The 20,604-nt window shown below is 37.2% G+C and overlaps 1 protein-coding gene across 9 annotated transcripts in view; it reads left to right on the top strand.

Moving 5' to 3' along the window:
• Window positions 1-20,604, top strand: part of IL1RA (interleukin 1 receptor accessory protein) — a 149,892-nt gene that overhangs the window by 45,355 nt on the left and 83,933 nt on the right. For all 9 annotated transcript variants that reach the window (XR_011619536.1, XR_011619535.1, XR_980819.3 and 6 more), the window contains exon 2: window positions 5,204-5,268. Coding sequence is in view for 3 of the 9 variants with exons in the window: in XM_011723125.3 (XP_011721427.1) it covers window positions 5,205-5,268 (64 nt within the window). In the remaining 6 variants the exon portion in view is untranslated. The remainder of the gene's footprint in view (window positions 1-5,203; window positions 5,269-20,604) is intronic.

Raw genomic sequence — 20,604 nt, 5'->3', positions numbered from 1 at the left:
TTTGAGATATTAGTCCATTTTATCTAAGTTGTGGAATGTATGAACCTAGAGTTTGTAATATAGCTGTATGACTGTTTTAATGTCCCCGTGATCACTAGTCATGTCCCATCATTGATTTCTACTTTTAGTGATAGTACCTTTTTTCCTTACTTAATGTATCACCTGGCTTGAGGTTTATGTTTTATTGTTCTTTTCAAAGAACTAACTTTTGGTTTCTTTATTTTTGTATATGTATATATTTCCTGTTTTACAATTATTTGATTTCTACTCTATAAAATTGCCTTTATTATGCTTGTTTCATTTATTCTTCTTTCTCTAGTTTCTTAAAGTGGAAGATTAGATTATGAGCTTACCATCTTTCTTCTTTTCTAAGATAAGCCTTTAATGCTACAAATTACCCTCTAATCACTACATTAGCTACATCCCACACACTTAGTATGTTTTATTTTTATTTTTGTCAAGTTAGAAGTATTTTCTAATTTCCCTTACAACTTTCTTTTTGACCCATATGTACTTTATTTTAACACATATATTTTAATTGTGAAATGTCTGGAGATTTTCCTATTATCTTTCTGTTATTGATTTCTAGTTTAATTCTATGGGGAGAGAACATACTTTGAATTCTTTTAAATTTGTTAAAATTTGATTTATGATACATGATATAGTATATCTTGGTGAATGTCCTATTGAAAAGAATGCATTATTTTTTACTTTTAGAATCCTCAAACAGTGGTTCCATGTAATATGCTCATGTTTTATAACTGCATTCATTGGGAAAGACAGGAGGAAGAATATTTACTTCATTTTACCCCAAATCAGAGCCTTTCATGTCACTTTGCTAAAATTTTCATTTACTGATAAATATTGTATTTGAAATGTTCTGCACAAGGATCCTATTTTCAAAAAAATCCCTATAAACTCCACAAAAGATTATGAAAATAACTCTTATGTCTTAATAAATGCTATCCCTTTTCTGTAGAATGGAATAATTAATAGCTTTTCCTGTTTTCTTTAAAGGCTTGTTTATTGTGTCTTAGGTAAGCACAGAATGCAAGACCTACTCAGACTTTTTGCAGTAACTTAGAGAAAACAGAAGGAAAGATCTGAATGGGAATAGGGCAGGATCGGGACTCAAGGAAGTGATTTGACTACAGGGTTGACCTTTCATGGGGATGGCCTTCTGGGGTGTTTTCCTTGGCGTGAATGTCCACGTTTTCAAAACTGTGAATGTTCATAGTTTCCAGTGGGCAGGTCATAGGAAAGGGTGTCAGTCAACCATGGCAGGAATGAAGCAGGTTTAGGAGTTTCATGGTTATAGGAGGTTTATCTAGCTGACTGCAAGCCTTTACAGGGACGCAAGGTAGGCTCCTGGAAGAAGGTGCTGACGAGCACCAGGTTGAAGGCCTGAGTGGGTGTTTTCTGAGTATAGAGCTATATATGAGATCAGGAAACGGAGGGACAAATCCAGTCCTGTGACCTGGTGAAATGCTGCTGTGCGGAAGGCAGGCAGAACAAATGGTGATTCAGGGCAAATCCCACCCTTGGGGCAGCAAACCTGGTTTCAGCCTGTCACCTGCTGGCTAGATGAGAGAATCTAGTGGTCACACTGAGGCGATAAGGAGATGCTAATGATGACCAAGTCTAGAGAATGCAGACAATACAAAGTTTCACATGCAGAAATAGATGTTAAGGTGCTGAGTACATGTTAAGACACATCTTCAATATTGTTGTCGATTACAGAGAACTAAGTACATTTTAAATCTTCTTGCTAAATGATATAGGCATTAAAGTTGATATACTGGGAAAAATGGGATTAAATGTGAGAGATGTATCAACACGTAAGGGAGGGAGTATGAAGATTATCATGCAGCAAATAAAATGGATAATGCAGGAAAGGCATTTCCATTGTAGGTTAGAATCATCTGAAGCAACAGCAGGGTCTGTTAGGCCCCATCGCAATAATCTAAAGCTAAGCTCTAATTTAGACACCGAGAAACTATGTTTATTACCCATGTCCCTTTGCTTTCTGACAGTTTCTCCATCTCTGACCCAGCACCCTCTCACTCTAAGACGCAAGAACCAAAAGTGTACTCTTTACAATACAATTCTAAGGCTGAATACTAGACAGTGCTAAATGGCCCAGCATTCTCTGAGAGGTTTCAGATCAGCCAAGCGCCTCCCAATAATATTGATACCTTCAATCTGTCAAAACCAGCCTTCTCAATCACATCTCCTTTTCAGTCTGCTTTATTCTAATTCATCACAGGGCAGGACTGGCCCTGGATGTGTGTTTGCAGACAGGTGATCTGTAGATTAGCTTCGCCTTGGTGACCTGACTCTTTGCTGCCTTCAGCATAATCCAGTTACTCTTGGGAATATCAATTAAGGCCCTCAATCACACTAATTAGAATGTCTTCTAAATGTTGCCTTAGGAATTCAGCAGCTTATAAACAGGCAAACTGGGAAAATGTAGAGGTACGTGGGGGTTTTTAAATAGCCAACAGCAATTTGGGAGGGCGTATTGCTTTAGCATGGCTGAGAAGTGGGCCTGAAATTATGGTTCCCTGAATGCAATGAAATCTCTCGTTGCTCTTTGCTGGCAAGTTTAATGCAGAATTATTAATTACATTTATTAATGACTTGGATGAGGATATAGGTTGCATGCTGATCAAGTTTGTAGATGTCACAAAGCTAGGAAGATAGCAATTATTGTGATAACAGATTCAGGAGCCAAAATGATTTCAAGACAGAATTTAGCAGCAATCTATCCAGTACGTGCCTGGCAGTGTTCTATAAAGTACAATTTGATGGTCATATTGCTCCTCTACTCAGAAAACTTCAGTGACTCCCTATGTGCTGTTTAAGTTAAATCCCAAGCCCTTAGCCTGTTATTTAAGGCTTTGCCATATTGTGATCCTACCACTGTCTGCTTTCCAACAAAATCTTCTGTAGTTCTTTTTCTAATACCTTGTGCTTGAGCGAAACTCAGTTCTTTTTATACTATTTTCTATATGTGTTCTATGCCTTCACTACCTTTGAGCATTATTCTCCACTAAAAGTTTCTTTTTCTCACATGTTCCTTCTGCCTCAAGTCTAAGTATCCAAACCAGTTCAAATGTCACCTCTTGTGTTTCGTCTTCTTTTATTGTCTTGGCTGGAGTGACCTCTTTCCTTTGCTAATCTTCAATAACACTTATCTGTTCCTCTCTATTTTTATCACTTTTTACTTCATATTGCAGGGTTTTTTTTTCTTTTGCACATTTTAAGTTTCTGTTAGACCCTGCCTATGAGAGAATTTCTGTCTGGCAAGTCTTTTTATCTCGTGAGGGTCTCAGGATGTGTGTTCTATACATAGTTGATGATACTAAAGTGGCTTACTTGGGGTTCATCTTTATTTTGGAAAAGTGCCTTTAGAGAAGATCCTATATTTTTCTCACCAGAGGCTTCGTAGCTATATCATAGCAACTTGGAAACTCAAAGGATAAATCCTTGAGGGGATGGATATTCCATTTTCCATGATGTGCTTATTTCACCTTGCTTACCTGTATCAAAACATATCTGGTTCATATATATGTGTGTGTGTGTGTGTGTGTATATGTATGTGTATATATATACACATACACGCGCACAGGCACACACACACACACACATATATATACCTACTATGTAACCACACACACAAAAAACTAAAAAATTCGGAAAAGAAGGAGAAAATGCTCAATACATGTTTTATTGAATAAATGAAAGACTGATGGAGAGAAAAAGATTTCCCCAAGGTCATAACATAAGAGTTGGAAGGAGGAGGTACTGGGAAGAAAACATCATTTAATTTATCAGATGAAACAATAGCTTGTGATATGACGAGCTCCCCTGTGATTTGTGTACAACCAGGCTAAAAAAGGAAGCATGAACCAGAGATTTTTGGAGAGGTGTGGTCAATAGAGGTGATGGGAGTTGGAAGCTTGCATCGTCCTTTAGGGTGGCCACACCTCTTAGATTCCTTGTGTAGTTTATACCTTTTGTTATAGTTTAATGCTCTTAAAATTGGCCCATTTTAAATGATGTTGTGTGGTCATCTTATTTATCAAATACCTTTTTGATCTGTTCAAGCTGCTGCGTACTTGTGGTTGTGAAACTTGTGGCATAGGCTATTTGAGATAATAATCTTTGTAGTTAGTCTGATGTGGATATAAATCCCATCTTTGTCACTTACTAGAAGTATGATCTGGACAAGTTACCAAGACCTCTGCAAGCATTCTTATATGGCTGTTACCTTCGACACAGAAAGCAGAGTTCTTGAGCATGGAATTTCTGCATCATCTTCAGGTTTCAGTATTTATAACTCACAGAGGTTTTACCAGTGATCAGATATGTCTTGGGTAGTAGGAAAAGAAATACTTCACAGAGCTGTCAAATCTTCAGGTCTTTGGTATTAAATATCACACAACCAAATGTAAGGGTGTGGTTCATGCTAGTTGGCTGTTTCAGCTGCTTATCAATAGGAAGGCTAAAGGTCATAGAAAGTAGACTCCTTCCCCATCATTTCTGTCTTCCAGTGAGAAGAGGGGAGCATGAACAGCAGGGAATTAGATTTATATATTTTCCTTAATACAAATTCAGAGTGTGGTAGATTGCAGACAAAGTCTGAATCTAGGATTTCTAGACTTTCTATGTGTCTACATGTCACTAAAAGGGAAAAGTACCTGGATTGTAAAGTATTCCAACTAGAAAGGGAATACAAAGAGGGGTAAGACGGTTGAATTTATCTGCTAGAAATGTGAGTCCTGGTCAAAAAATCCAGATGAATATTTTTTAAGTAGGCAGTTATAGTTCAGTGAAAAAGAGAGAGTTGTTGAAGCAGACAGTTGGGGTTTGATCATAACTCTACCACTTTCCAGCAAAAGGATCATGTTTATGTTATTTAAACTTGTCTCTAGCCAAAGGATCTTGGTTATGTTATTTAAACTTGTCTATTAAATTTCTTTATCTGCATACAATATGGGAATTGAAAAACAAACAACAAAAAACCAAAAACAAAATAAAACCTGTCTTATTGGTTGGTTCTGACAATGAAATTTGTTAATATTGTAAATTCTTAGAATAGTCCCTAGTCTATAATCAGCATGCATGTGTGCTAGTTATTATTATTTAAGCACTTGGAAGTAATAAGTGATTTCCCTTATCTTTGTATTTATGTTTACAGGATGACACTTCTGTGGTGTGTAGTGAGTCTCTACTTTTACGGAATCCTGCAAAGTGATGCCTCAGGTAAGTGAATGGCTTTTGACAATGTATTAAAATGCAAGTCATGCATAGGGTAATGAGTCCACTCTTCCTGAGAATGAATTTAAATAAACATAATGGTATTCATGTCCATTGTCTTCTACAGTAGCAAATAATCATAGAGCAGAAGAATAATAGAATTTCGGTGATGGAAAGAACCGTTGCTGTCTCCAGTCTTCATGGGATAGAGTACATAGGAGGCAGTGGGCCTCTGTGTTTAAACACAGGAATTTTTCATTACCTTCACACTCAGCCAGCTAGAATATTGTTTTTTTTGTTTTGTTTTGTTTTGTTTTGTTTTTTTACCTTACCTCAGGTCCTATTGGGGAAAAATTGAAGTGATAATAGCACAATCTGTTTTTCAAATTTGAGCCAGAGGTGGAGAAGGTAGCAGTGGTAATAATCCATTGAGATGTTAAATAAAATAATGAGTTTTAGTCATATGGTTTCTATATAGGAAAAAAAAAAAAAGGATCTGTCTTTAGACTCATTCTTTCCCGGAATGTTGCTTCATAAGAGGAACCAGCTAAGACCTTTGTAGAGTTTGAAAACCAAACTCAGTCATCATGGGCCTGGATCACATGAAATTAGAGATGGAAGAGACTTGCTATTTGAAATCCATCTTTTCAGATCTCCTCTTCTTCCCAGAATTATGCCCAAATCACTCTCTACCTCTGATTATTAATCATTAAATTTCAGCCTATGTTTTGGGACTAATCAAATTCTTAGAAAGATTTTAGTACATAAAACTGCAATTTGCCTCTTTGATTTTAGTATCTAAAACTGAAATTTGTCTCTTTCCAAATATTTACTTGGTTCAACTGCAGGACTGAAACAAAAAAATGAAAGAAAGAAAGAAAGAAACAAAACAATTCAAAACCTACTGCAATGGTTCTCTAATTGCAATGAAGGGAACCTAGAGGTCCTCATTTTATAAAGCTTTTGATGTAAAATTCCCCTGAACACCATAAACCATACTTTCCATATCATTGCTTTAATTCCTTTTCTTTGTGAGAGGGCTTCCGGAATGTTAAGTTAGCTACCACATAACCAGACCTCAGTGTTCTGCAATATATGCCTTCAACTGTTTTTCATATGACATGGATTTAAGCCCTCCTACCATCCTGATCATCTTTTCTGGGTGCGTTTCAGCTTTTCCATGCCACATAAAACATTGTATTAGAAACCAAAAATAGCACTAAAGGAGTGGTATAAGTAGGACAGAGTACAGCTCAGTGCTGAAACCAGAGGTAACTTCTAACCTTGTTGGCCCTTTGGGGCTTCACAGAGGAATGGCTGTAGATAACCAGGGCTGTTATTCAGCGGGGATATACTAGGAGACAGCTCCCTGGCTGTTTAGTCTAGCATCCGTCCTTCTTGGTTAGGTGTCCCATTTGATAGGTGAGTTTCTTGATGTCCTGATTTTCAAATATGTTAAATATAATTCTTGATTTTAGTTTGTTCTTATTTGATTTAGTCTATGTTTGAATGCTATCTGCTCATAGAAGCTTCCTTGCCTATCTTAACTAAAAATCCCCACCAGTCACTCTCTCTCCCTCTATCCTGTTTTAGTTTTCTTCATAACACTCACATTCCCTGATATTATATTAACCTTCTTTCTTTTCTCTCCTCCTCCTCCCTCTTCCTCTTCCTCTCATTCCCTCCTCCTTTTCCTTCTTCTTTTTCTCCCTCAACTCCCTGTCCTTCCTCCTTTTCTACCTCCCTTCTTTCCTTTCTCCTCATATCTTTTCCTTCCCCCTTCCCTCCCTCTGTCTTGGATTTTAAGCTGCCTGAGGGCAGGAACTTGTTCAGGAACTTTTGTTTGTTATCCAAACACTCAGAATAATCATTGACACATAGACACATAGCAGATGCTCAATACATAGGTGTCAAATGGTTGAATACATGTCCCTATACATCCCTTCCCCTGGCCCCAAACTATCCAGTTTTATAATGGAGCCTGTTTGGGTCCATGCCAGTAATTCACCATGTAGTTTTATGTCCTCCCTCACCTTGAAGGAAGAGGGAGAGGTGGCTTTGTTACCGTTGCTGAAGGGGGTTCCGGAAGCTGGTGAGTGCTGGTGCCTTCCCAGCAGTCCTGGCCATGTTACTTTTCTGAACGACCTTTACTGTAATCCATCCACGGAGTCCCCAGCCCCCACCTCAAGTGCTGTTGGTAAGAGAGCTTTCTACCCAGGAACTGTGACTCATAATTCTGCTAGGGGAAGCTAACTTCTTGAATAAGATAAGTTCTCATACCAGCCACATTACGTCACCATGGGAGCAGGAAACATGTTGTAATCCCCTCAGCCCATCTGGCACATACTCATTTGCCTTCCTTATGAAGAGGTGTATTGTGTCTGACAGTGATGCCACTTCCTAGTTGGAGGGAGAGGAACAAAAAGGACATGTTGTTGACAAAAACGAAAAGAGCAACTGGCTCTGGGCTAGTGGGGGAAGAAAGAAATCATTACGCATCTTGAGGGATCAACCAACCTCTCTGCACATGAAAGTATTGCCTTTTACAAGGCATCTGTGGATGCTGACAGATCCGTTGGTCTTTCATGAGGCTCTCCCTGTGCTCAGGTTCCCATCTCAGTGGAAACACAGGTTGATGTGAGGAACAAAGCAGAAATGTTCTGAAAACCCTAAAGCAATCTACGTGCATATCGCATTAGTAAGACATTTATTTTGTTCTAAGTCCTTCCATGTGGGCCTTTTAAGAGAATCCTCAAATATAAAAAAGAAACCTTAACAGCATAAGAACTTAGCGCCATGCAACGTGTTTTCACGTGCAGTGAACTGACCTTAAAGTCAGATGATTCTGACTTCCAATCATGATTTTTCTGGTAGCAGTACTGTGATCTCCTTATCCCCTCAGGAATGGGGAAGCAACATTTTCATCTTAGGTGATGATAAAAGCAAATGATTTTTTAAGAAAGCTTTATTTCCCTTTAAGGAATTAAAGCTTAGATAATTATAATAGCGATTCTATAATTATAATGTGCTAGTTATGTTAATAATAATAAAGCTCCCTTTGCTTAAAAAAGCAGTTTGCATTGTACATATTCAATGTCATTCTCACACCCAAACCGTGGGGTAGTCAGAGCTGTTGTAACTACCTTTGTTGGATAAGACAAGTTAGGATCAAATTACTTGGAAGTCACACAGCTATACTTAGCATGCTTGTGACTGCAACGAGTTTCTGGATTCCTGACATCCATATTATTTTTACTAAATATGCTCCAGTTGGGGTCTGTTAGAATATAAATGACTTAGAAAAAAGATTAAGATCTAAGGGATCACAGGTAATCATTTTGTAAACTGCTGAAGAACTACTCTGTGGTAGGTTTCCACGCTTTGTAGGTAAGGCACATCCTTACACCCTTATCCTGCCCCCTCACACCACCGAAACATTTTCTTCAGGAGGAAAATGATTGTAATCGAAAATTCAAACTCAATATTCCTTTTTTTTTGCTTATTATAGTATTAAATATTTTCCCTAATAAACTCGAAGAAGTTCTGTTTGTAAGACTTCGAAATGGAAACTTCAGCTCAATACATGTCTCTTGCTGTGCCTCACTGGCAGTGTGTCAGGAAGCTGAATTGTTAAAAGCTGCCTTTGGAGTAGAAATAAATTTTGGAACCTGTGATCCCAAGTTGAGGAGATAATAAAAATAGCACCGTATAGAATATAGTGAATTTTAAAAATATTACCATATCAAAATTATTTGCTGCATAAATCACATGAAAAAGAGAGTGCACTGCCTCCCCAAAATGCAGGCACACACACAGATCTTTGAAAAAGATTTTATTTCAAAGTCAACAGTTGACTGTGTGCCAGGTGCAGGGCTAGATTTCACATATGTTATCATTAACTTCACAGGAACCGTGGTGTAGGGGTAGGAGCTAGAGACTCTTCTACATGTTTGATGGTTTGAGAAATGAAGATCCAGGGAGGTAGCTCAAGTGTTCATGATGGCATGCCTGATAGAGCTAGGCTGCCTTGACTCCAAACACAGTGCTCTTTTTTTTTCTTCCCATACTACATTGCCTTTCTTTAGGACTGTGCTCTGCTACTAGAAGTAAGGTCCTCTGATTCCTTTTCCATTATATTTTTACAAAATTTGTAGAGAATGGAAATCATCTTTCCAATTATTGGGAGTGAATTACACAATGCAAAATATATAAATAGTAAAAAGGACTAATTGAGAGATTTAAGATTTAAGTTCTGTTTTACTCTGTGACTTGTTTGATGACAGTAAAGAGGTCATTTCATCACTTTTTATCACTGCATCCTTATTTATAAACCAAGCCAACCAACCAAGCAATTAACAAACAATAGCAGCTGATCCCAATCAATTCCAGTTTCTTGGAAACTGGAATACATATGTAACAAACCTGCACGTTATGCACATGTACCCTAGAACTTGAAGTATAATAATAATAATAATAATAATAATTAAAAAAAAGTTCCTTCATAAAAAAAATAAGTTTCTTTTCTGTTTAACTGATTAACTTTTTTTTTTTTTTTTTTTATGAAGGAACATTATGCATCATGGACACACACAGGGTATACTCCTCCTATTAGCTACTTGAATTCTTTCTAATAACAGTGTTAACAATGATTTCTCTTCATTCTAAAGATCATGTGTTTGACATTTTATATCATCGAATCCAGGGTTAGAAAGAGGAGTTTCTTATTTTAAAAGTAATACAGTAAAGTTTGAGAGAAGGAAGAGAAAATAATTACCAAATAGAATTCCGTGAGAGCAGAGAAAGTTACCAATCCTGTCAGGAGATATTGGGGAAGACTTAATCATTGCTCCTTGCTAGGAAGAAATGCATCTCTTATTTGGGAATGAAATAGTTCATGGCAACTCAGAAGACAGTGTGAAGGCATTTAGAAGTCAAGCGAAAGGCAGGTTGGGAACAAATTATGCAGGAGGGGAATTACTTTAGGTAAAGAAAATGTCCACATTTAATGTATTTTGGTTATAGTTGGCTAGGTTTCTTTTCCTTTATTTTTTAAATTGTCTTATTTTTGCAAAGACATACAATATTATTAATTCTATGTGATGGTTCTTTCAACTTGTGGTAAGAATTCAGTTTGCTGTCAGCCCCACTGGCCTCATTTTATTTGAATATCCTTGCTTTAAAAACTCCATACTCAGATATACTTGTGACATTGCTTCCTGTCCCAGTTGCCCATGGCTAGTCACCCTGAACACTCTTCATTTCTATGTAATTTAGTCCAAACATTTGGAAAATGTATGAAGAATACTGTTTCATTTTATTCTTAGTCCTAAAGGTCATTGGAATTACAGAATTTCACCCTGTTGTTTAAATGATGCCTCTCGGAAGCAGATCTCTTCACTTTTTTTTTTTTTAAGCTGTGTTTGTAGTTTGGAACACACTTATGTTTTAGTTACTTATATTTCCCAAGTGTGGATTTACTGTAGCCTGATTGAAAAGAGATTTAAGCACCATATAATTGGCCTGATACTGACTTTGCAAATACACAGCTTCTTGTATCACAGTGATAATTCTAAGTTTAGAAAAATGACCTGGTTCTTCTTTGCATGGCTGTGTTAGTTAAGGGATACCAGTGTTTTTGCAGGCGCTCCTGCATATCATTGTAGGTAAAAATGTTTGTTTTACAGGAATTTATTCTACCTTTTTGAGTTACCTTTGTTTTTGCTATCCTTTCCCTCGCTTCCCCAACCCTGAATATTCATTTCGACCATATTTTTAGGGACCAGGTTGCCACCTTAGTAGTGACTCACTGCCAAGACCAGTTTCTACCCATTTTTCTTTCACCATTTAAAAAGTTTCTTTTCTGTTTAACTGATTAACTTTTTAGAAAATAAAATATATACCCACCTAGGATAACAACACAATGATTGCTCTAGTTTTAAATCCACTGAGTGCTGCCATCTCTCATTTATTTTTGAGGAAAAGTGAGAAAATGGATACATTTAACAAATAATTTGGGAACTTCAGTCACCTTCAAGTACCTGCTATCCAAACATATAAAAGCTGATGTACAAAATTGCCTGGCTTTGCCTTTCTGTGTTTTAGAGACAGTAGGAACAATGAAAATGCAAGACAACTAAGACAATGAGAGAAAATAACTAAAATCATCACTTCCTCAACAACCTAGACCATATTCTGTTGTTTTTTTACGACATTCATTTCTCCTTCTACCACAGGAACCAAAATGCTTGGGATAGCTGTACAGTACTGGGAAATAAATATCACTTTTCTACAGAGTTTTGCTCTTGTTGCCAGGCAGGAGTGCAGTGGTGCGATCTCGGCTCACCTCAACCTCCACCTCCCGGATTCAAGCGATTCTCCTGCCTCAGCCTCCTGAGTAGCTGGGATTACAGGCATGTGCCATGATGCCTGACTAATTTTGTATTTTTTTGTAGAGATGGGGTTTCTCCATGTTGGTCAGGCTGGTCTCGAACTTCTGACATCAGGTGATCTGCCCTCCTCAGCCTCCCAAAGTGCTGGGATTACAGGCTACTTTTGTATTTTTTAAAGTGCTCTTTAAGGTTTATAGTAGTGTTCATTTTGATATGTACATCAAGATACTGATGTTTACATTTCCCCCTTCACTTATATAAGAAAGTGTTACGGTCCCTTTGAGATTTGAACTTGCCAGCCAGTGCTAGCAAGACTGACCAATTGAGTCTATTTGCCAATTATGTTTCCTCAGTGGAACCTTCTCCAGGACTTACTGTATAAGTGTCGATACTCAAGAGGAAAGAAAAAGAAAACAAGCACATCTATCATGATTTTTTATATGTGTGATTTTTTTTCTATTAAATATTGCTTTTTATTAATTTATTATGCTGGGTTTTATTTTTTCGTAATCACTTACACTTACATAAGAAGTATAACCATGGGCCAGGCACTTTGGCTCATGCATATAATCCCAGTACTTTAGGAGACTGAGGTGGGGAGATTGCTTGAGGCCAGGAGTTTGAGACCAGCTTGCACAAAATAATAAGACCCTAACTCCACACACAAAAAAAATTAAGAAAAATAGTTGAGTATGGTGATGCACACCTGTAGTCCCAGCTACTCAGGAGGCTGAGGTGGGAGGGTCACTTGAGACTGGCCGGTAAAGGCTAAAATGAGCTGTGATCACACCACTGCACTCCAGCCTGGGCGACAGAACAAGACCCTGTCTCTTCCAAAAAAAAGTACAACTATAGTTGAAGTATAGATCTTTATGATTATTACTAGATGAGAGATTAAACTGTATTTATCATATGTAAAATGATATTTTGAAGTATCTATACATTGTGGAATGACTAAATCTAGCTAATTAACATATGTATTACCTAACATAGTTACCATTTTTGGAGCGAGAACACTTTAGATTCACTCTGTTATCACTTTAAAACAAGCTTGTCCAACCCATGGCCCACGGGCCCCACGAAGCCCAAAACAGCTTTGAATATGGCCCAACAGAAATTTTGAAACTTTCTTAAAACATTGTAGACATTTTGTGATTTTCTTTTTTAGATCGTCAGTTATTGTTAGTGTTAGCTTATTTTATGTGTGGCCCAAGACAATTCTTCTTCTTCCAAAGTGGCACAGGAGAGCCAAAAGATTGGACACACCTGCTTTAAGGCAAACAGATATACAAATTATTGTTCCCAAGTGGATGCCAACCATTATTAATTATTATTTACTGTAGTTTTGTTTGCCCTTTTTTTTCAAGGGGGAGAAGCCGTTCATTGTTTCCCACAGACTTATCTGATGACCAGATGCAAAAACCTACTAGCATTAAATTGATGCACCTGAGTTAACCTGAATGCCCTATTCTTCTCTAGATCCTTTGGGGCTTCAGAGTGTCCCAAAATTGCTTAATGGACTGATATTTGATTTTTAGAGAGAAAACATTAATTTTACTGTTATATTTTCAATGTTTTTTGAATTTTTAAATTTAACTGGTCATCTAGAGGAAACTGAATTTCTTATATGATAGATATTTTGACATTCACGGCTTGAGTCTGCATGTCTTTTCATCATTTTCTGGTGTCCACTCAAGGTAAAGGAAAATAAGAAAAAAGAGAAGAAGGATAGAAAAGAGGAATAATGAGGCAGAGAGGAAGACAGAGAAGACCCTTTTTTAAAAGAGAGGTATAATAGGAAAAAGAGAGAGAGAGAGGCATAAAATGCAAAGAGAAAAATAGAGATAGAGAAAGTATTTCTAGGCGGATTTCCTGGATTTGATACAAACTCAGTTATATACTTTTTCAGATTACCAAAGAAACTAAACCATTTTTAATACCACATTTAAATACTACCCCCTTTTTTTCTGAGCTTTGCATTGAATGGTTTCCTTTTTGAACAGTTAATTTTTTTCTAGGTTTTTTGTTTGTTTTACAGTCTTACTCTTTCCCTCCTTTCTAGTGTATTAAAATGGTGAGAGAAAATAGAAACCTTAACTATTCCAGAAGTTTCCTTACATCTAGTGCCCCTACAGCCATGAGAGTGGTCAGCATCTCCAGGGATAATGCTTTGTTAATCAGGATACTTTTGTTCTGAAAAAAAGTGTACAGCAGAGATGGTGGAGACTTAAAGCTTTGCATGCTCTTCAGGATAATGAAGGAAGAAGAGATGGCGGGCCAAAGTGTAAGACTCTGGACCCCCTTTTGCAAGTTTGTTAGTTCTAAGGCAGAAACAATCTGCTGCTGTTTGCAATTGACACTGAGCTGTGAAATGTTTTTGCTAGTAGCAGTGTGTTTCTTGAGGCACAGTAGAAACCCAACGAATCTATATTCAGGTCTAAGAGGAGGGTGTAGCTTTACTTGGAGGTTGATTGAAATCATGGAAATTGTGAATGGAGTAATTAGGAATCGGAAGTGTTGGAGGACTTCCCCCCTCCCGCTGCGTGCGGTATTCTTAGTGAAATGCTAAGAGGAATTTCAGGAAGAAAGTGAGGACATATGTATTCATAAAGTATAATAAAAAAAAATCCACTCCCCCCCCCCAAAAAAAAAGAAAGTGAGGACGGTGTCTTTTTTCCTGGTCGCTTTATTAAGGCAAACTTTTAGCTCTCTCACCTTTATTACTCTAAATATCCTGTTCTTAAAAAGGGTTTCTCCTCTCATTTATAATGCAGTAATAATTGATGACTACAATAATAGCCATGAAGCATTTTACAGTATTGGGTTTTTAATCACTAAAAGAAGACCATATAAGGCTAAACATGGCTTTAAATCTATTTTATTTTAATTCTCTGTAAAATGGTAATTACTATATAGTGGTAGGTAGGTATGTAATAGAAAGGAAGGTAGGTGAGGAAAGTAACATTCTTTGAATCAAGGATTATATTCATATAATATTATATTCATTTCTGAAAAGCCTCATAATTCAGAAATATGTGTTTTCTTCTATCATTATAAGTTAGGGACTCCAAATTCAAAAAATTGAATTAACTTACCTCATATCACTATAGAAGTGAGTGGTAAAATTTATATTGCTGTTTGACTTTAAGATGCAGTGTCATTTAAAATATAACATGCTTTAATTGATGATATGGAACACACATATTTGAAAAGATACGTTTAACCAGTTACCAAAACAGAATCTAATATGTGATTTTTTTCATGTTGCAAATAGAATTTCGAGACGATTTGCTCCAGTCTTCCTGAAACATATACATTACATTTTAATTGTGTATATTTAGATAATACACATCTTTCCAAGTTTATAAACATTTTCTTAAAGGAAAGCAGTTCTATACAGGAATAAGATTGCAGATGGATGAAGGAAAGGTGGCTTGGTACAGATGCAGTGGGTTTCAGTGCAGTGGGAAGCTGTTAACTTTAGTATTCTGCAAGGTTGCTTTGGCATTATGCATGTGGCTTCCCCTGTGGCTAACTCAGAGATACTAACTCTAACTCCCTAGCTTTTGCTCCTTTTCCAGTGACTCACTGCAGGCTCTATTCCTCCCCTTAGGTGTTAAGGGACTCAGTCAAGGATGTTTACATGTGGCTCAGAGATTTTTTTTTTTTGGGTACCCAGCAGTGTAGAGTTCTAGAAAATTCTTTTCAGTTTACAAATGCCAGTTCTTTTCTGCTAGTCTTTGGCAGTGATTGGATGTGAACTGTGAAATTTGATTGTGGTTTCACTCCAAGTTCTATTTTATTTCTGGTGGAGCTGGAATGTTTTATCTTTCTCGGAAACGATCACTTTTTTGTGTGTATGGCAACAAAACAGCTAGAATAACTGTCACTTGGGCTCAGCAACTACACAAAAGTATGGGCTGGGGGCATTTTAACCAATCCATATTCATACACAGGTAAGCTATTTCATTTACTGCAAACTCTCCAGAATTGAAATCCCAGCAGATTTAATACACAAATCCTCTTCAGCCCTAGGGAAATGAGGTTTTGGTTTTTTTTAAACAGGCTGATTATTCATTTCAAAACATGGAATATTTTTGTCATAAAAGGATGATAAGTATTGCCCTCCTATTTTAAATATGTACTTTTGTGATTTAATAAAAACAGGTCAAAGTTCTGTATGACCTCCACATTTAGGGAGGTTGGTCCTTCATGATAAGATGTGAAACCCAGTTCAGCTTATGTCTCCTGGACACCTGTTATGTGCAGCCCCTTGTGTATAGGGTAGGTAAAGATGAAGACATTGTACATGTATTCATTCATTCGTCTATAGTGTGTGAGTATGTGCTAGACACTGTGCTTGCCTATACTGGTAACCAAAACAAAAATTATCTTTGCCCTCATGGAATTCAGTCTTGGGGATGGCTTCAAGTATTTTCTTACTTGAAGAACATAAGTAAGTAAACACATTTTTATAAGAAGTTCTCTATAGTTATAAACAAGGCATTATATTGACAGAAAGTAATGGGATATTCCTTTCCTTACCCCATAGTGAAGGAAGATCTATTAAAGAATATGCTATTTAATTGAGAACTGAGGGATGAGAAAGAGCCACCTTGAAAGGCAGTGGCATGAGATGTAGGCCCTGGGTTGCAGGAGCTTTGAGAACTATGGGGAAAGGAACATGGGGTGAAGAGGAAGACGTAGGCAGGTGCAGCACATACTAAGGGTGTTGGTACATTAACTGCAATAAAAAGCCATTGAAAGGATTTGGGCAGGGCCTTTACATTATCCAGCTAAGGTATTAAATGATCATGCGAGCTGCTATGTAGGAATAAGATTGGAAAAGATTTCTGGTTTTCCCAGTATGGCGGGCAAGGTCCTCTAAACACCCCTTTTGCTGTAAAGCAGCTAGAAATGCTGCATTTAAAAATAAATGTCATTTAAAATGAATTGCTGAGTTGGTAAGAAATCCTTAGAGGCCAAAATTGAAGTGAAAACAGGAATCCAGAAAAGAAAAGAAGCCAGCTCTGCAGCTGGCGGCTGCCCAGGGTAACATCCAGAGTCAGAGGAAGAAGATATATTTAAATGCTAGGACATTTGGATAATTTTTAGAAAAAAAATAGTTAAATTCCTACCTTGTACTTCACCTCAGAACAAATTGCAGTTGAATTAAATATTTAAATTTTTTTTATTATACTTTAAGTTCTAGGGTACATGTGCACAACGTGCAGGTTTGTTACATATGTATACATGTGCCAGGTTGGTGTGCTGCACCTATTAACTCATCATTTATATTAGGCATATCTCCTAATGCTATCCCTCTCCCCTACCCCCTCCTCACAACAGGACCCAGTGTGTGATGTTCCCCTTCCTGTAAAAAATAAATTAAACCCTAGAAAAAAATACATGCAAACATTTATTATAATGTTGGGATGGAGACGTTTGTAGATATGTGGTCAAAGGTAGGCGTCAGCAAAGAAAGTTTGACATAATTGACTACATAAAGATTTTAAACATTAGTATAGCACAAAATATTGTAAGTTAAAGGACAAATGAAAAACTGGGAAAACATAAGTATATGGCAAAGAGTTCATGTCATCAGAATACAAGGAGCTATTATATACACACACACACACACACACATTTTAATGGAAAATTAGCAAAGATTTGAAACTAGCAGTTCAGGCAGTCAAAAACAGATCAATACAAATTGATCAGTCTAAAAAGGAGCTCAAGTTCATGAGTGAGAAAATAGATTCAAACTAAACCAACATGAGATGCCATTTTTTTTTTCACTCATCAGCCTGGCAGAGATTAAAGAACAATCCAGCCTAGCATTGGTCAGGGTATGGTGATCTAATGACCAAGTATGCTGGTCTCACACACGGTGGCTGAGAGCTCACCTGGAATAGGCTTTGTGGAAGGGACATTGGCTATTTGTTTCAAAGATACCACCAAAATACCTCCCTTTAATCTTGTACTGAACCACACACCCTATATTCTAAGAAAATAATCAGAGAAATGCATCAAGACATACTCAAAAACTATATTTTTCATAGGATTGTTAAAATAAATAACTTTGGAAACAATATAAATATTCATGATCAAGGAGCGTGAATCAATATATATGTATCAATACAATGGAATATGATGGACTCATTTATGATAGCAGTTTCTGTTTAAAAACACGTATCATAACAGAACTAGTGTGAAACCTTTACCAACTGTGGCAGTTGTTTGCTGGAACTAGGCGGTATGGGCTTGTAAGAACCAATTATTAAATTTTGGGGAAACTTTTGAGCCATTTGTCAAATTAGTCGTTTGAAATTGGCTTTGATAAGAGTATTTACCCCATGGAAATTGGTAAACTGATGCTAGAAATTAGCTTCCTCATCATCACTCCCTGGCTGTTTACCAGCACGCCAATCTGGTCATGCATGTGGAAGCAGATGGAAAATCTTTTTGGCACGCCTTGGTTTTTTTTGTTTTGTTTTGTTTGTTTGTTTGTTTGTTGACAGGCTTTTGCACTGTCACCTAAGCTAGAGTGCTCACTGCAGCCTCAAATTCCTGTGCTCAAGAGATTCTCTTGCCTCAGCCTTCCAAGTAGCAGTAACTACAGGGGCATGTCACCAGGCTCAGCTAATTTTTTAATTTTTTTTTTTTTTGGTGCAGATGGGATCTCGCTATGTTGCCCTGGTTGGTCTTGAACTCCTGGCCTCAGGAGATCCTCCTGAGTGATCCTCTTGCTTTGGTCTACCAGAGTACTGGGATTACAGGTGTGAGCCACCATGTCCAGCCTCCACTCAACTTTTAACAGTGATTATCTTTGAAAAGCGGATGGGTTTATGTTTGGGTTTATTTCTGCCTCTTTTAAAATAACTTTATTTTCTGTTACTACATTAATTCATTTAGGATTATGGCCTCCAACTGCATCAATGTTGCTGCAAAGGGAGCTAAACATTGGGCACACATGGGCATAAACATGGGAACAGTAGACTCTGCAGAGAACTACCAGAGGGAGGTGGGAGGAAGACACAGGTTGAAAAACTACCTATCGGGTGTCTATACTCCAAACTTCAGCATTATGCAAAATTCCCATGTTACTAACCTGTGTATGTACCCCCGTATCTAAAATGGAAGTTGAAATGAAAAATAATTCAAAAATAAAATTACTTATTGTCTGATTGTATTTCAATCTCATTAAATTTATAATTGGAAGTAAAGGGTAACTGAATTTTTAGAAGAAAGTATATAGATCTGAACTGTTGTATTCCTCGGGATGGCAAGCAAGAGGCAATTGTGACGGGTATGATAGTTTAAGCCTTGGTTCTTTGTTTCTATCTGTAAATTGGTATGTTAGTAACTTCTCTAGCACGGAGATAATTTTAATATTAATGAAATGACCTCGGTAGACTACTAAATTAGAAGCTTTGTGAGGGAAAATAGATATTGCCATAGATTTTCCTGCATTATAACCATGGCTCGTGTTTGTGTATTTGTTAGTATGTCATGTCAAGAAATTAAGCATTAGCTACCCAAATACTTGGAATTTGAAATTAGCGACTCCCCACTTTCCTCTATCAGTCTACTAATATTGGGTATTGTATTAGTCTGTTCCCAAGTTGCTAATAAAGACATACCAGAGACTGGGTGATTTATAAAGAAAAAGAAGTTTAATAGACTGACAGTTCCATGTGGCTGAGGAGGCCTCAAAATCATGGAGGAAGGTAGAAGAGGAGGAGCACAGGCATGCCCTACATGGCAGCAGGCCAGAGAGGGTGTGCAGGGGGAACTGCCCTTTGTAAAACCATCAGATCTCGTGAGACTTACTCAGTATCACGACAACGGCACAGGAAAAACCCGCTCCTGTGATTCAATTAACTCCCACTAGGTCCCTCCCATGATATGTGGGGAGTATGGGAGCTACAATTCAAGATGATATTTGGGTGGGGACACAGCCAAAGTGTATCAGATACTTAGCCCAAAACCTATCTATACACCCTGATTCTTACCAACTTTATCTACTCATTAAACATTTCTCTTTATAGACAGCTTTCTGTTTTGTTTGTTTTTGGTTTTGTTTTTAAGAGCTCAGAGTATACTAAGCTAGTTGTCAACATTTCAGTATCTGTAGGCATGGTTATGCATGTGTTAAACAAATGAGTACTTCTTCCTTCCACCATCAGTGTTTCTTCACTTCTCTATGCAATAAACATATGTTGTATTGGGCTTACACTGTGTGTCAGATACAGTTCACATTACCATTACATTCAGTAACCATTACAGGGTTGTATGATATGAATGATATCATACGGTATTTACAGTATTAAAATGCTTATATTATTTGATCTTAGAATAGCATTGTAAAATATATTATTATTCTCACTTCACAAATAAGGAAATAGAGGCCCGGAGAGATTAGGTGGTTTAGATGTAGTTTTGCATATAGGAAGCAGAAGAACCAGGTCTCAAGGTTTTGTCCTCTGTTCCCAAGTCCATTATTCTTTTTCCTGGCAGATCCAAGGGATCCCTACCTTTTTATTACCAAGGACATTTTTATATTTTATATTTTTTCTAAAGATTCCTTGTATTGCCAGCAATGAAACCAGACACATTAGTCACGCAGCCATCACGACAATGTAATTTTAGAACATTTCATCACCCCAAAAGGAAGCCCTGAGGATTAGCAGCCAATCCACAACCCGTTCTCCCCACCCCAGGCCCTAGGCAACCAGTAGTCTACTTCCTGTCTCTATAGGTTTGCCTATTCTGGCTATTTCATATAAGTGGATGATATTGCATGTGGCATTTTGTGGTTGATTTAGTTTTCACTTAATGCAATGTTTTCAAGGTATAGCTATGATATAGCATGTATCACTATATCATTTTTTAGTGATGAATAATATTCATCATTGAATCATAATTGATGAATATTATTCATCCCTGATGC

Source organism: Macaca nemestrina, chromosome 2 (assembly GCF_043159975.1).
Source record: "Macaca nemestrina isolate mMacNem1 chromosome 2, mMacNem.hap1, whole genome shotgun sequence".
NCBI classification, from domain to species: domain Eukaryota; kingdom Metazoa; phylum Chordata; class Mammalia; order Primates; family Cercopithecidae; genus Macaca; species Macaca nemestrina.
Note: the sequence above shows the minus strand (reverse complement) of the source record. Positions and strands in the feature narration are given on the sequence as shown.